At 44.1% G+C, this 17,066-nt stretch overlaps 1 protein-coding gene across 1 annotated transcript in view; it reads left to right on the forward strand.

Annotated features, from left to right (window-relative positions):
- Window positions 1-2,049: 2,049 nt before the first annotated feature.
- Window positions 2,050-17,066, forward strand: part of ccdc85ca (coiled-coil domain containing 85C, a) — a gene marked incomplete at both ends in the record, with an annotated part of 34,243 nt that continues 19,226 nt past the window's right edge. The window contains one exon of the mRNA XM_080849724.1: window positions 2,050-2,761. Within this exon, the coding sequence (XP_080705850.1) occupies window positions 2,050-2,761 (712 nt within the window). The remainder of the gene's footprint in view (window positions 2,762-17,066) is intronic.

The raw sequence follows: 17,066 nt of genomic DNA on the forward strand, positions 1-17,066 counted from the left end.
TATGCTTTGTAGCCTAGCCAGTGACTTACGTCGTGTACATTAAACAGAAGTTATGCAAGCGTACGGACTTAAAAAAAGATACCCGAGAGCCGGTTGTCTGAATACCTTGTGAACGAGCTCTGTACTTTGGTCAGGCTGTAACCTTTCCCCACTAGAAACCCGTTTTGTTTGTTAAACCGCGACGCCAGACATTGTTACAAAGTAGCTTTTTTAGTAGGCGAATCATAACTTTGTCATTCTCAGACCACCCTCTTTTCCTCCATGTTAGATCTGCGATACATTCCTTGCGTCTTGCACTGATTCCAGCAGACCAGCTGTGTTAAACCTCAGTCTTAAGTCATCTTCACACACGCACACACACACACACACACACACACACACACACACACACACACACACACACACACACACACACACACACACACACACACAACTGTCATTTCCCGATTTTGACAGGGTGAAGCCGGGCCAAGACCACAACTGCTAACTTTAATTCAATTACAGGATGCAGTAGAGGAAATGTCAGATGCGCCGATCGCAGTTATCACCAATGCGGCAGTGAGATAAGAAAATAACAGGGAACAAAGCAGACACAAAACGCATGGCAGAACACGAGTTGAACAACTGGACTGAACCTTGCCTGATAAAATTACGTATAGACACCAACGCACATACAATCTGGTTGCTGAGATATCTTTCGTATATTAACGATCGTTTTTTGTTGTTGATGCACATGGACTTTGGTTTTACTATGACCAGTGTACGCTTACTTGGAATAAAACTTAATTTACTGGAAAGCAGCAACAAGCCCGGCCCTGGAAGTGGCGTCAGCGTGTGATGCCCACAAGGTGGCCCCCTATCCCCATTACTTTCCATGGATATTGCATGTAGGCTATGTGACTTGATTTGGAACAGTTTCAACTCTGTATGCAAGGGTTAACCCGATGACACACTAGGGTTGTCCAACGTGGACTGTCCGTTTCTCGTTTCTGGACTATAATCGGATCGTCGTCGTAGACCCACCTATTAAAAAAGCCATTGCCAAATGTCTTGGGCCATTGCTCTCTGGATCTCAGCGTTTGGCATCCTTTGGTGCCATCGATTACATTTTAAGACATATGAAGATCAATGACTCAACAAGCAGTAAAACATCAACAACCCAATTTGAATTGTCAGCAAGCCCTACCCACACACAATTGTTACCCACCACAAACGCAACAAGGCATTAGTAGCTTACTTACAGCGGTTCCTTTAAGAAACCTAAGTTCCGTTGAAGCGCTTGCCATCTACTTTGTCTACCTGCCTGTATCTTACTTAGGACTACTTTAGCAAATCTCCTGATCTACTGAAGCTAAATATCTAACCTATGCTTACGAACGAATTTATATCGACTAGCGAATGCATATTGTCTGTCTACTATATTCGAGGGGGCAGTTTAAAAAAATATTTTCTACAGCTCAAAGGAAATTGTCTCAGTTTTATAAAATGCGTTTGTGTTTGAATAGTTTTAGTCAGGCCTTAAAGCCAGTTTCGTAATTAGGCTAGGCAACTAAGAGCCGTGGGAGGGAACTTTTTAAAAATGCCTGCTCTACCCTGAACAAATGCACTGACATCATAACGCGTAACCCTGGCTGACTGGAGATCAGTGGAACGCGGCTGCTGGCTCTTTTCTCATCATTCATCAGGTCGTGTACTGGGTCGGATGAAATAGGTAGGCTGCAGTGCTGCTCTTTACAACAACAGCAAAAGAACGGTGTTTTAACAAGGAAATTATCGTAATGAGATGACATTCTGAACCTGCCTGGATATATTAACATCGATTTAAAATTGCTTTAGTTGGATCGCCTCTATTTATTTCAACCCAAAAACCCAGGCATTAGCCTGTTGGTTAAATCCTTAATGTTTTGGGTTTGTTTGTGTCTGGACCCGCTTTGCCTATAATGAATACGCTTTTGGGTTTTGATTTACCAATGAAGTTTATTTAAAACAGTCCATCTTACATTTCAATCCCAGAACCTTCGGAACGGACGCGAAACGCCGGGTGGGAATATGGCAAAACATGGAATAGACGGACCGAGGGATGATTTTTGTAAAATACCAGACGAGGAGCTCATGAAATGGAGCAAAGAAGAATTAATACAAAGACTGAGAAAGACAGATGGGGAAAAGATGAATTTAATGGCAGAACATGGGAATATGATGAAGGACGTGAACCGGAGGCTGCAGGTTCACCTCCACGAGATCCGGAGTTTGAAAGAAGTCAACCAGAAGCTTCAGGACGATAACAACGAACTCAGAGAGTTGTGTTGTTTCTTGGACGATGACCGGCAAAAGGGCAAGAAACTGTCGCGGGAATGGCAGCGGTTCGGCAGGTACACAGCCAGTGTTATGTGGAAAGAGGTAGGCATGTCCCAGCACAAGCTGAAAGAGCTGGAGGCTAACCAAGAAACGGTGGTGCGAGAAAATGTGGAGCTCAAGGAGATTATATTGATGCTGGATGAGGACAGGAACGGTGCCGGGTCCAGAAGTTCCATTGACAGCCAATCTAGTTTGACTAATCTAAACGGAGGATCCAGCATTGTGCGGGATGTGGGGGACGGCAGCAGCACCTCCAGCACGGGCAGTGCTGGGAGCCCGGATCATCACCACAATCACATAGGCCTTCATAAGCCTACCGACACCAAGATCTCAAACATGGGGAGATCCATGGATGATCTCTCCAATTCCCATCACCACAGAAGCATACCCAATGGACTGAATGGTGAGTAGAAATTGCATGTGTTGCCTGACAGCATCAAAGTTGGGATTCAACTTTCACAATCCACCTACAAGTTTATAATTATGTATATATTGTTAAAGCAATCTATAAAGCAAAAAGGTTCTACTTCAGAAGTGATGTGCCAGGGTCTCTAGTACTGCCCACCATACCAAAAATCCATTTAGCTCATTTAGCTTAATTGTGAGGTAGAGAGGCAATGCCAAGACTAGAGGGGACGTTAGGACATAAAAGATATTATTCTTTGCATTTACACGCCCAATTAGAAAATCTGAAGCACTTTTGGGGTGGAAGCCTCAGATGGATGGATGGTAACCCAGATGGCATTAGATTCTAGAATGTAATCAGATAGCATCCGATTCTAGAGTCGACCCAGATAGCATCCAACTCTAGAATGGGCCCAGATACTGTAGCGTCAGATTCTAGAATGGATCCTGCCCAGTTCTGGCGCTGACCTGCTGGTGAATCTTTGCGGTGCTTTCTGCATGGATGTGATTTAGATGTTTGCACAGGATGAATCTCTGATGGAAGGAATGCTGGCCCTCGCACGTTGGCTCAGGCCAAAACATACAGTTTGTGTACAAGACGCTGTTTGCCTCTGACTGGTGCAGACAGCTCCCACTGTTTCAGACGACAAGCGCAGATGGCCCTGCTCTAATTACCTCAAACCTTAGCCCAGGAAAGCAGACCTAATAAGGATTAAACGCCATTTAAGATCTATTGCTTCATACAGAGCACGCTGGCCCCCCTGAGCTCCTGCAATAATGCGCCAAAGGGCAGCAAATACATGTAAACATGACTGGTTTTAAATTACATCCAAACTGGGGAGATTTAATGCAAACAACTTCTGCAGCTTTTGTTATGACAGAGTGTATTAAGAATGATGAGCCTATAGGAAGCTTTGCAGCAGCTGAGTTTATTGTCTGCATTTTGCACAATCTTAACCAAGACTGGAAATTATGCTGATAGTCTGTACTTTATGAGCGTGGTGAAATAGCATTAGTATTTAGCTGGCATACTCCACGAAACAGAATCACAGAGTGTTTTACCCCAAACTCCTACTTGTTCAGGGTAAAAGTTTATTAGTGCATGGGTCAATGGCTTCCACTTTTAACAGTGAATGTTACAGTGTTAAAATGTGGTTGCAGCTTGATTTACTTTGAAGAAACGTTAAGGACGTAGTGCTTTCTGGTGATCGGACCATGGCTACACTATATGACTTCCTCTCAGTCCTGGCTCTTGAGGGCACACGGAAGCCTCACTATCACTGCTTCAGAGGACTTTCTCTCCCTTTACTGTAAAGAGCTCGATCAGATTTATAGCCTGACAAGAGTCAGAGTGTTTGCCAGTGCCCACTTTTTTAGATTATTCTGGTCATAAATTCACGGGATTAATCCTGGAGAGCTGCCCCAGCCCGGGCGTCCTGGGCTGCCGATGACTGATGGCTACTCCCCTGCAGAGGTGCCGGCCTTGTGGCAGGAGGAGGTTTGTTATTTAGTGGCCTCCATGCACAACAAATGACCCCGTCCATCACGGAGAACACAGCTTTTAGGCTTATTACTGGGGTGTATCGCAGAGCCAAAGAGACTCCTGGAGAATGTAATGTGTTTTGTAGTCCTGGATTAAGTCATATTTATTGCTATAGAATTCAGTTGTAGTAGGATGATTCCTGCTCACTTGAGTAAAAGCTGTCTTAGCGCGTGTGGAGGAAATACAATGGAAATACATGGACTTGGAGCTTTCATGCTGTACCCCATGCGTCTGTTTTATGGTTTGTATTTTGTGATGAAACAGTGACTTAATTTAATTGTGTTTGCATGGGTGTAGTTGAGTATGGAGATTCACAGAACTTATCTGAAACTCTGAGCATCTTGAATCTATCAGGAGAGCAGTGGCTGTGTGAAGGCTTGCCAAGCCGCGCTGAGTGTTTGTGTACACTGACCTTTGGCTCTCAGGATGTCAGGTGTCGTAGTTTTTATCTTTCACTTTTATTTTCTCTCAGTAGTTTTGCCCTATTTCTCTTCTCTGTATAGCCCTTTGTGATTTCTCCCCTGTCAAGCATTTCCTTGAAACTCAGTATTTCATCACTGTGTCAAACAGTTCTTTTAAACACGGTCTGTGTGACTGTCAGACACGCTTTATCGACATTCCAGCACATTTTCACACTCTCTCTGAAATCCTCCTTCTTGGAAGCCAAGACATACTTTAAACAAAGTGGTACAAACTATTCTTAAGATTACACATGTACGTAAGTATATGTAAGTTAAGTTTTTCTTTTCAAAGACCATGTTTATTTCTAAGATGACAAACTGAATGTGAGGACTGATGAGAATCTAGAAGGAAAGGGGTGGAGGCGTGGGAGTGTGAGTGATGCCAATAAAACAGGTTTATTTACAAGTTATTACCTGATTTAACCACATAAAGTGTATACACATCATAAACATTATTACAAATAACTTTTTATTTCTAAGATGGCATTAGTGACTAGTGACTAAACGAGAGCCCCGAGAGAAAGCAGTGGAGGATGAGGCGTGATGTTGATGAATGTGGTTTATTTAAGATTCATTGCTTTATCTGACCCCATAACGTGCATACACATATGGGTAAAATGCCTACATATTTGTTTAAAAAGACCTGGTTCATTTCTAAGATGGCCTCTGTGTGTTTGGAAACTGTGCTTGCGGACAGATGAGTGCCCATAAGGACAGTTCTGTAGGAGGAGGAGGAGGTGTAACACTGATTCCCTCTGGGCCCTCTCAGGCCACTCGCTGCCCAGGAAGCAGACTGCCTGTGGCTGGCTGGTCTGACTGTCCCCCTAATTGGATTTATCCTGATTGCCGAAACCAACCCTGGAGACAGGGGAACTGATTCAGATGGGAACCCGAAGAGGGCCTACACAAAACTCTTGAACAAACGGAAAAACGATAGAACACGTTGTTATGTTATGATTTGGATTCTGTAAATTAGTCTTTTGATGATTCAGTTCCCATTGAAAAGGGTGTGAACATATCTAAACCTTCCTTTTAGTAAATATAAGTTAATTTTTGTAAATAAAGTATACATATTGCAGCAAATACAAACTGATTTATTGCAACACCTGTGTAGCTCTGCAGCATTGTTGTGAAGCATTGTCGTTTGGTTATTACTCTTCAAGTTAATAGATGTAGTGGGTCAGTAGTCATGTTAAAGTCTTCGTTCCCGTCATATGACATGATCTGAGTTTGTTTTCGAATTCCCAGTCTGGAAAATGTCTTTGGTCAGTCATTGAGGCTTAAGCGCTTCAGACATCCTAGTGAGTTCAAGGCTTTAATTAGGTCTTTAATACAGGGTAATAAGTGTCTCTGTTTTTGATGGAATTGTGATGATCTAATCTTATTGTCTTGCACTTTGTGTTTTTATTAGGGGGAGATAGAGAACCCCCAAATCCCTCTTCCAGCCACTGAGGAAGATTAGTACAGCTTTCTGTCCCTTCAGCAAGCTCCCCGACCGCGAGAAGTTGACCCTTTAGTTTAGTGTTTGCGTAGCTCAAGAGAATGAGGCTAATTACTAAACAAAACTGAAACTTTGCTCTTAGGGACGTGTATAGAGACAGGCTGGTGTTTGCAATTGCGGCCTACCTGAATTTATGAGCATGAAGGGTTAACCCTGACCCTAACCCCAAACAGCATTTAGTGACAGTTACCCTATCTGGCCCCATCTGCTGTCATATAGATCCAAAACATAAGTGTCTTGTACAGCTGGGCTTGGAATCTCCCACTGTGTGTCCAGAGACTCAACCACAACTCAGCATAGAGCAGCATGGCACACTACCACTGAAGCATTACTAGTGGAAAATGCACAACAAAGAGCTTTCATCGGACAGCGGTACTCCTTACCACCCTAGGAATGCAGGGGTATTTGATGTGTGGTGGTTTGAATATGAACCACACTAACAGTATCCGTGTGCATTTGTGAACAACATTGCTTTTACAAAGGGACAAGGGATGGTTGGAGGTGGTGATTGTAGTGCTGAGTATTTTGGATAGTAAAGCCGCCCAGTCTTAGGGGAGAAACCTTGGCCTGTGAAAGAGAGAAGGTCCATTGATTCCTTTCAGCTTTGTTTATCTGGAGTGTAGCTCATTGGAGGTGAGGGAAAGGTTAGAGAGGTTACATTAGGGGCAGCCCCGTCTTTGGGGAGAGTAAAGTCGCCATTATTGTGTGACAGAGAAAGGCATCATTGATGTGCTCCACAGGTGAAAATTTAGCTAGGTGACCTCCGCTGCCGTGGTGCCATGGCTGGCATCATTGTCTTATGGAAGGTGAGCTGACATTTCGGGAGTGGGGTAAAAAAAGGGGGTTCTGTTTTGTGTCAGAAAAGATGCAGCCTTCCTGCCAGGCCACCTAGGGGGTGAATGGTAATGGTGTTGACGGGGGGTCGGTGGGCCAGGGTCCTGTTACAGGCTCAGATAGCATTCCTGCTGCTTCCCATGGTTATACTGAACCACCATTAAAGCCCACGAAACCCCCCATCACCTCCGCTAAAAGGAGCTCATGTTGAACTAGCTTAACCGTTCATCACAGTTCACAAGCCATGCTTCCAACAAAGGGGTCAGAGCTCACAATGAGAGGACTCGGCCGTTAAGCTGTTTGTAAGATGGCAATAAAGACAGATTTTGTTTAGGGGCCAATCTGCAGACATTAAACCTAAAGTTTTCTAGTGATGGATTAGAGCCTTATTGCTTGTAATGGCTTGTAATGTAAACACTGGAGAGATATTTTCAAATTTTTTAAAGTGTTTGAAGTGTGTTTGTACTGCTCCCTCAGTGCTGCCTGTGAATCTCATCATTGACCTCTGCAGCCATAAATCCTGATTGATGGGGTAATTGTTAGTTTAATGAGAGGATGCCGGTAAATTGGAAATTGATGTGGAATGAGCGGAGCCAGCCAGACCAAAGGCAAAGCCGCAGTACTTAGAGCGTGTTTGGTCATGCCGTTTTTCACGGGAACACGAAACTGCATCAAAAGCTCTAATTTTTCAGCGGTAGAGAACGTTTTCTGATCCTTCTGGTTTACCAGAGGATGCTGAAGTAGCGCACTGGCATACCACATCTTCAATTCCCCATCCACTGACGTCACTGGATGTCTAGAGAAAACAGAACATTTGAGAAGCAGCTCTTAAATGATCCACCTCGGAAAGATGAGCATAATTTCAGTGGCATATGAAGGAGAACTTGAGCTAGGAGAACATATGGTTTCTGCTGAGTCTGTTTTATTTGAGATTTATCACCCTGGCTGCTTGGGTTAACCCCATAAAGATGCTATGGTCCTGCAAGCCTCTCGTCTCTTTAGAGGCTGAGAGGCAGGAGACTGGATGGCTAATGGGCATGTAATTGGTTGGTCCTCTTTAAACCCCAGAGTACTAAGGGTTCCCTTGGGACGCTGAGAAAAAAGAGCTGAAAGGAAATATTAAGCTGTTGGACTCATCTCTGCTATTTGAAAGTGCTACTGAAACTTAAAAAAAAAAAAAATGTTGTGTTGAAATGTTTGTGTATTTTTAAACTTAAGGTGTAATTCTAATACCCCATCATTCCAACTATCCAAATAAGTTGATGCTCCAATCCCCTGGTAATTACAATCTAAGGAAAACTAAAACACAAGGAAAGGGAACTAAAACACAAGGTGTGTGAAGAGGATGTATCCCAGCGCCTCTGATGCAAATTCTTCCCTTTTTCTGACATCTTGTTTATGTGTTGCTTGGGAGTTTCCTTTCTTTGAACCCTTTAGTTGTCCTCCACACTTTGTTCAGGCAAAGTGAGTCCCTTTCACACGAGTGCTGTAGAAAGGTTTAATCTTCAGCAAGATGAGGAATGGCTGTGTTTGTTGCGTTAATGACAGCGAGGCGGTGGAGGACCTGAGAATTTGCGTTTCCTTTAGCCCACAGAATGGTGAGCCTGGAGGAAGTGTGTTTACCTGAAATGGTCTGGAGTGTTTTTTCCACTAAGACGCCAGAGAGTGGCTCTCTCTAGAACTGTTCTGCATCCTGATCTGTGATGGATCCGCTAGGTCTCAAGTGATCAGATGCACTTGATACTGTGTGTGTGAACACACTCGTACTTCTGCTTGTTTACGCTTTTCACAGGAGCCAGCCTGTTCAACTGGACATCTGGTCATTCACAGTGTTTACAGTAATGACCTAGATCAGATTGCATGTCACCTCTTCTCAGTCTTAATTGCATTGTGTTTGTGTGTGTGCGTGTGTGTGTGTGTGTGTGTGTGTGTGTGTGTGTGTGTGCAGTGCACGCGCGTGCGTGTGTGTGTTCATGTGTGTGACCGTGTGAGCGTGTGTGCGTGCTTGCATGTGTGGTGCAATATCATTAACAAGGTCAAAGAAAATTGTGATTGAAAATCCAGAATCAAACCACCATTCTACGAAATGTATTATTATAAATAATATACTATTATTGTTTTGGACCAAATCCTGTTGTTTTTATATTAATTGGTGCAAGAAACTCAAATTTGCGGATATGCCAGATAGACATGTGAATTATCGGTTGCAGTAGGTCAGGAGTAACTGAACTGAATTCAAGTTGAAGTTCAACTTAGAAAACATGTACACATCTGTATTAAACATTATATGCATTATTATTATATAAGCATTAGAGAACATGTAAGCCATTATTACTACAGATAGTTCAGGCCACAAAAACTACTACTCTCCCTTTCTCTCTTTCTCTGTCTTCCTCTTTACCTCTTTTCCTCTCTCCCTCTCTATGCTTGGCCCCTGTGGAGGGTCTGACCTCACCAGAGAAGAAGAGGTTGAGTAGAGAGGACTGGCAGTCTTAATCTGTTTACAGGACAACATCCTTCACATCTACAGGATGGAGTTGGACATGGTGCAGAGTCCCATAGCAACATGAGGAGGACATGAGTAAGGATGGACAGAAAGGAGAAAGAGATAGAAAGATAGCTAGATAGATAGATACAGATAGTTCGATAGCTAGACAGTACATGGGACAGATAGATAGATGCATGGATACATTGAATGGATGAAGTGAAGGGATGGATGTGCTGTATGAATACAGGAGAGAGAGAGAGCATGAGAGACACATCATGCAATGGCAGCTCCCTTTTGGGTAAAGGTTGGTCCATTGCTTTGGTTGCACACTCACAGACAGTGTCACAGTCTTCAGTGCCAATGTTGTACGACACAGCCTTCCGTCAAGCAGTTGGAGACGCTCTCAGCACAGCGCTGTTATGTAAAAGCTAGTAAGGAGAGTAAATAAAGGCAAAGTCCATGTGAAGTGAAGGCACACAAAGGCATAGGAAATCTGCTGTATTGGAAGATTTAGTTCCTGGTCTCTCAGTCTTAACGCGTTAAAGAAACCTCCCATTCTCTCCTCTGGGTGACTGAAGGGGGAATGGCTCGTCATGCCTGTTTCACCTCGTGATTTGGTGCCTTTGATCTGTGTGATGTGAGCTCTGCTGATGTTCCTGGCATGTGACCTCTAAAACTTGCTGCCAAAGCATCCTGGGCTGAAGGAGGTACAGGCATCAACAGCAGCAGTGGGAATAACAGAGGTACATCAAAGCCCCCCCTCCTGCCAACTGCTCACATCAACGCTTAATCTCTTAGCCACCTCACAGCTCTCTGCTCGCTCTCGCAATAACAGGACATTTTTGCCCGACTCTGAGGTGAAAGCACTCATTATCACTGCCCAAAGGGACAGGCGTTCACAAAAATATCAACAGCACCTGCTTTTAGACATGTTTGCCTTTTCACCTCGATTCAGATGGATGCACCAATGTCAAACCTTGTCAGCCCAAATCATGAGATATATTGTTTACGAAACCTGTGCTCAGTTTTGTTCAAGTCTTAGAAAATGCTCATCTGAAAAAGACTTAAAAGAAAGGTAAATGTTGGCCTTCTTATGAGAACCATAAAGCCTAACATGTTTGCTTAGCAAATATACATAGGGATAATACTCCCCTTTAGTCTCTTTTGTGTTCAGGGTTATTTCACCTGCATGCTCATAAACTTGGTTTACTATAGGTTTTACTAGCATTGTAAAAAATTAGCTAACAGTATGTGTAGATACCATCATTCTGTTTGAATGCATCGTCTTTACATCAAACATGTAATAATAATTAGCTCTCTATTTCATTTATGCTTCTAATGACTAGTTCTGCATTTCTGTGGTGTTGTAAAGACTTGTGCATTTACAACTATTTAGAGTTTGCCTATGGTGTGTGTCAGCAGCAGTGTTTGAGAAAAGAAAGGTTTCCTTCGAGCTTTCTCAGCTTCATAACTCAACCACCCCCACCTCCCCCCAACCATGCAATTTGGCTGTCAGGGTTAGAGAGTCTAATGTGTGAAAACATATTTGGCAGGCTTTTCTCATCAAATGCGCTCCCAGTGCGGTAACTCTGCCAGACGTGGAGTGGCTGGGGTTGGGGTTGAGGGGTAGTGGAGGAGGGGGGGTGTCTGGGGTGGTCTGTGTGCGGCTGGGGGGGGGATGGCGTGGGGTGCGGCTCTGAGTTTTGCCAGGACCATCTGTCCACCAGCATTGTTTTGTAGACAAAGGGGTGAAGAGCCCTTAAAGACAGGGTCCTGAATGGGAGCATCGCGTCGCATCGGCCGATTTGGGTCTGAGAGAAGGGCGAGGGCGCGCCCCTCATCAAAGCTGGATGAGTCTCACCAATTGCAAGCACTCCCTCCCTCTGTCTGCCTGTCAGTCTGTCTGACTGTCTGTCCCTGTACATCTTTCTTGTCTTTTCACTGCATTGATTTTTCTTTCTGTTCCCACTTTTACCATCTCCCCATCTATCTCTTTCATTTTGTTCATTTGCCCACTCATTTATCTATCTATGGACTACCCATTCACTCATTCATCCATCTATCCTTCCATCTATCTATCCATTCCTACATTATCCAACCATCCATCCATCCACCTATCTGTCTGTCTATATGGTATTGCAGCGATACATCTGTGAAGTTATCTGGCCTGTACTCAGATTTTTTCCACAGAGGCAGGCAGCTCAACCTTTACAAAAACCTTTGCTTCTACATGATAAGGAAAGGACAGGCAAAAAGGCTCACCTGACTTATCTCATTCTCTCCTGTTTATGAGACCCTGATATCTTTCCATGTTAAAGTTTGACAGCGACTTCAGAACAGAAGTGTCACCTACCACGGAAGCCACACAGCCATGTAGATAAGCATCTGGCTATGTCAAACGCTCTACCTCCCCACCCCATCCTCCATGGCTCCTAGAACCCATCAGGACATGCTGCATAAGAATTTGAACTGTGAACTGCCTTCACTGGCTTGAAAAGTGCTAGTAGACTGAAATTGTATTGACTGACAGATTGATTGACACTGACGGAGGGTTTGTATTACACTGTCTTAAGGCTGGAATCTCCCACCGGCAGTGGAAATATCTGAGGGATTTAGATAGTAAGTGGTGGGAGTGAAAGCGGCTGTGATGAGCTGCAGAAAAAGCCTGTTTTTATAAATAGCAATTATCGTTCTCCTTTAAGCCCCAGACATTAGTCAGATGGATACTGCAACAAGGTTTGCAAATGTAACATCACAAGAAGCTCCTGAAACTTGAAACCTCTTCAGTCCCAGACAGAGAGGAGGGCGAAGATAGACACAGGAATAGCTGGGCTGGCAATGCCTAACCCTAACCCTGTCACAAGCAGCTACTTAACTAGTAGCTAATGTGTATCGGTAATTATAAAAACTTTTGGTTGTGACAAAAGTGTTTAATGAACATCTTTCACAGGCTTAACATGTATGCTTAACACATGCTGTGACGCCAGTACAGAGCCGTAACCTTTTATACTTTCACGAGAGACATGTTTGACTCGCTGCGCTTTTCGTAGAATAGATGTCGCTGCCAAGGAAAATACCATCTAAACAGCAGGAAGTAATTGTGAATTAGAGCTCAGTGAAATATACATGATAGTTAACTAGAATTCATTTGTGGATAAACTGCTGGAAGCAGCAATAAGAAGAGGTTGCAGAGCACAGTGAAATAGCTTATAAGACAAGACAGTTTAACCTATCCATTTGTGGATTCAACTGGACGGGTTCTGAAAAGTTTCTGGATAGTGTTTGGGTTTATTGCTAGCTGGCAGCAAAACGACCCTGCTTGTTGTCAGTAAAACTGGCCTGTCAACACAAGTTGTTATGGTAACAAAAGACACTCTGAACTGCATTATTGAACAGTGTTTTATTTTCATTACAAAAAGACTTTTGTGTGACAGTGAGCCTAAATGCAAAGTTCTCTGCCATCTGGGGATCCCTATGCTCCCATGCTGATAGATCATAAAGATGCCTGTAGAGACGGACCTGCTCACAGACTCTGCCTCCAGCTCGTCCATTTTGCATATTCTCCAACCGCACCGCCATGCGCAAGGACAGCAACGGCAACCATAAATCCCTCTTGAGAGGAGAGAAGAGGAGAGGAGAGGAGAGGAGAGGAGAGGAGAGGAGAGGAGAGGAGAGGAGAGGAGAGGAGAGGAGAGGAGAGGAGTATCTCTTCGTCCTTTGGGAAAGATAGGAAAGGCCGCATGTGTATATACATGTCCCATATGAACAAAATGTGTTTAGATGTCTGTCAGCAGAGAGATGTGTTTTCCCCTGAGGCTGTGGCCGTACTGGGTTTAGAGTCACAGGTTCATCTGACATTGTGTGTGTCCTAAAAATAGGAGCCCACCACCCCCACCCCCACCCCACCCCACCCAAGTGCAGCCCTGTGGTGGTGTACAAACACACATTCTGTGATCTTCTGCAACAGGAGAAGCTCAAATGAAACATGCATCTGTGAATTGGTTTTATCACGCAGTGCCAAAAACGTGACTGGCTCCACATGCTTCTCGACCTGTTCCATGTCGCTGCATGTGTGTGTGTGTGTGTGTGTGTGTGTTTATTAATCCTGAAGATTAAAAGCCTGCTTATCCAAGCCCTCTTATTTGATTCCAAAGACAATGTAAATTCAGCCTGGTCGGGGTCTGTGTGTCACTGGCTAGGGTCTCCCTCAGTTTAATTTGAGGGTGTGGGATTTAGTCTGAAGTGCTGGGAACCATCTGACTGAATAAGACGTCCTCAAAGGAAGCAGCAGTCAGAGGAGGCTCTTGAGATGTTTTAGGCTGCGTCCCTCTCCACTCCCTCTTTATTAAAGGGCTTTTAGCGTGCAGCTCAGTACCAAATCAATTGGCCTTTAACATTATGGACACAGTCGGGTTATTTGTGCTACGTTTTATGATTTTATATTTTATATTTGAATTATGCATCGGAGGATTTCTGGGCTTTCCTCTGTTCCCAGACTCTTGGAAAACAAGAGAGCTCTGCATGTTCCCTGTAGCATTTTTTGAATCTGGCTTTACCTAATTTACAGTGCGAACCCATATGAATTACTGGAATGAATTCTTGCCTCTATCATTTTACACACCAACATTTAAACTTAAGTCTCTCTCTCCCGCCTCTCTCTCTCTCACTATTCCTTCTAACCCTGGTTAGTTAACTGGTATAAGAGCTTGCATGTTTCACAAGTCTTGTGGAGGTTCGTGCTCCATAGCATCCGGTTAAATACAGTCAGGGTGGGAAAACACCTGCGACTTTACCGTAATGGCAGACTGTGTGGGAATGAAAATCTTTTATCTTTCCTCTTATTGTTTTTACCTTATACATTAAAGGGTTTGGTATGTGAAAGAGGCTTTTCTTTCTCTCGCTTTCTCACTATTGCTTCCCTCTCTCTCTCTCTCTCTCTCTCTCTCTCTTTCTCTCTCTCTCTCTTTCTCTCTCTCCTTCTCCCTCCTTCTTTCTCCCTTTCACAGGCATTGGCAGTGGCCTGCATAGTTTGGAACAGGGACAAATGTGATTTTGATTGCTCCCCTCTTGAATGAGGGGTTTTAATGGCAGTGGAAATGCTTAGTGTATGGAAAAGCTTTGGCTTCATTGTTTATGTATATGACATCATGAGACTTTGCTAAGTTTGCTCATTTTTCATTTTTTTTCTTTAAATTCTGTGTGTGGTTGTGTGTGTGTGTGTGTGTGTCTGTGTGTGTCTGTGTGTGTGCAGGCCTTGGCAGATGCAGTTGGTTTTCTGAACAGTGTGTCTTGTTGCTAGGATACATTCTTATCAATACGTTGGTATGCCGCCTATCTGTCCTTGCTTTTGTGAGCGGCGCGGTGAGCAGCCACAGGCTTCTTCATGTGTTTATTTTTAAATCAACTCAAGAATGGCGCAAAACCTTCTTTAAAGACTACCGCATTTCAAGGTAGTCACTTTTAGTGCCGCCAAACTTTATGCAGCTAGGACTTAGGGGAAAGTGTTTTGAAGGGTAAAAGGAAAACTGGATAGACTACACACGTACACTCGCCAACTTGACTGTATTTGAGCACAATGTTTCATTTCCTCTGATTATGTATTTAAATATGATGTTTATTTCCAGTTGTGTGATGTAACGAGTACTTTGCTGTCATGGACAATTTCTTTATGGAGTGCAGATTTATGGCCACTGAGAGATAGTGACACCCGGTTAGGTGTCGGTATTGAACTTTGAACACAACTTGCTCTAATGGCGCCCTGGGTGTGTTCTATAATAGTTATCACGTTAGGCTACATGTGTGCAACCACAGTGTAGTATGGCCTGTGCAGCATCAGCACTTTGTTCATAAAACATCAGAAAAGGCAGAAGGGGGAATTTTCTTTTCTTTCTTCCGTGTTGTTTTTTGAAACGAGTACACTGTACCCTTCCCAGGGCTCACAGAAGTGCTCCTCATGCTCAAGCTCAAAGCAGCTTGTTTAGCAAATGTAAGCCAGAAGTTTCATGAGGATAAACTTCATAAGCAAAAGGCAGTTTGGGTCAGTGAGCAGCCTGCAGATTGTCTGATGTGTTTTTTTTCTTCACCCCTCCTGCTCACGTGCTGACACACGCTGGGGTGAGTCTGGTATTCGTCACTTCACAGGAGATAGATAAAGGCCCCTATCTGACTGTGAGATTGGTCCCCTCCTGATGAACATGCAGTGCTTGCAGCCCTTCACCAGGATATTGATCTGGCGTGTTTTCCAAACTGATTGTTCCACTGCTAATGCTAATGGAGGGAGCTGTAAAGTGGTTAGGGGTTAGAGCGCATAGAGTGTAAATGAGTCCCTGAAGGGCTCTACTGTGCGCTTTATTAGCGCCAATAGGAGCTCAATAAAACCAACAGCTCTTAGGCAATTCACACCATGCTTTAAAGGATCTCTATGGAGAGGGCACGATGTGTGTTTGTGAGTGTGTGTGTGCGTGTGCATGTGCGTGTGCGTGTGCGTGGAGAGGGCACGATGTGTGTGTGTGTGTGTGTGTGTGTGTGTGTGTGTGTGTGTATGTGTGTGTGTGTGTGTGTTTGCTCGTGCGTGTGTGTGTGTGTGTGTGTGTGTGTGTGCGTGTGCATATGCGTGTGCGTGGAGAGGGCACGATGTGTGTGTGTGTATATATGCGCGTGCGTGTGCGGGTGTGTGTGTGTGTGCTTGTGTGTGTTGTGTGTGCACTTGTTTGTGAAGTGTGTGGTATGTGAATGTTTGTGCATGTTCAGTTAATGTGTGTATGTGCGTGTCAGTGTCTGTGCAGGCGAATATGGATGTGTTCATGTAGGTGTGTGTTCAATTATTTGTGTGTGTGTGTGTGTGTGTGTACCAGTGGGGGGATTGAGAGTGGGACTGACAACATATGCCCCTCTTTGGTAATCTACAGCTTTACGCAGTAAGATGATTACAGCTCGCATGGGCTCTATGAAAAAGCATAGCGGATAGTGTGACTGAAGCTGACCCAAAGCCAGTTAGAAGTGCCATTTGAACTGACCTCAGGAGCACCCAGCCCCTCTGTGAAACTCATTAGCTGGCTCGGCCATTGTGCGAGTGGGGATTGAGTTTTTGTCAGACCAAGCAGTGGAAATAGCCCCACTGAAAGACATTGTCTTAACATGTGTGTGTGTTTGTGTTTGTGTTTGTGTTTGTGTTGTATTTGTTTGTGTGAGTGTGTGAGTGTGTGAGTGTGTGTGAGTGTGTGTGTGTGTGTGTGTGTATGTGTGTGTGTGTGTGTGTGTGTGTGTGTGTGTGTGTGTGTGTGTGTGTGTGTGATTCTATTTGTTTGTGTGTGTGTGTGTGTGTGTGTGACTGTGAGTGTGTGTGTTTATATATTTGTGTGTGAGTGTACATGTGTGTGTGTGTGTGTGTGTGTGTGTAAGTGTGCGTGTTTGTGTGTGTCTGGAAGTGTTTGCAGATGTGACCAATGTGCCCACAGACCCATCAGACTTAACTGT

The sequence above is a fragment of the Sprattus sprattus genome (assembly GCF_963457725.1).
Source record: "Sprattus sprattus genome assembly, chromosome: 13".
NCBI classification, from domain to species: domain Eukaryota; kingdom Metazoa; phylum Chordata; class Actinopteri; order Clupeiformes; family Clupeidae; genus Sprattus; species Sprattus sprattus.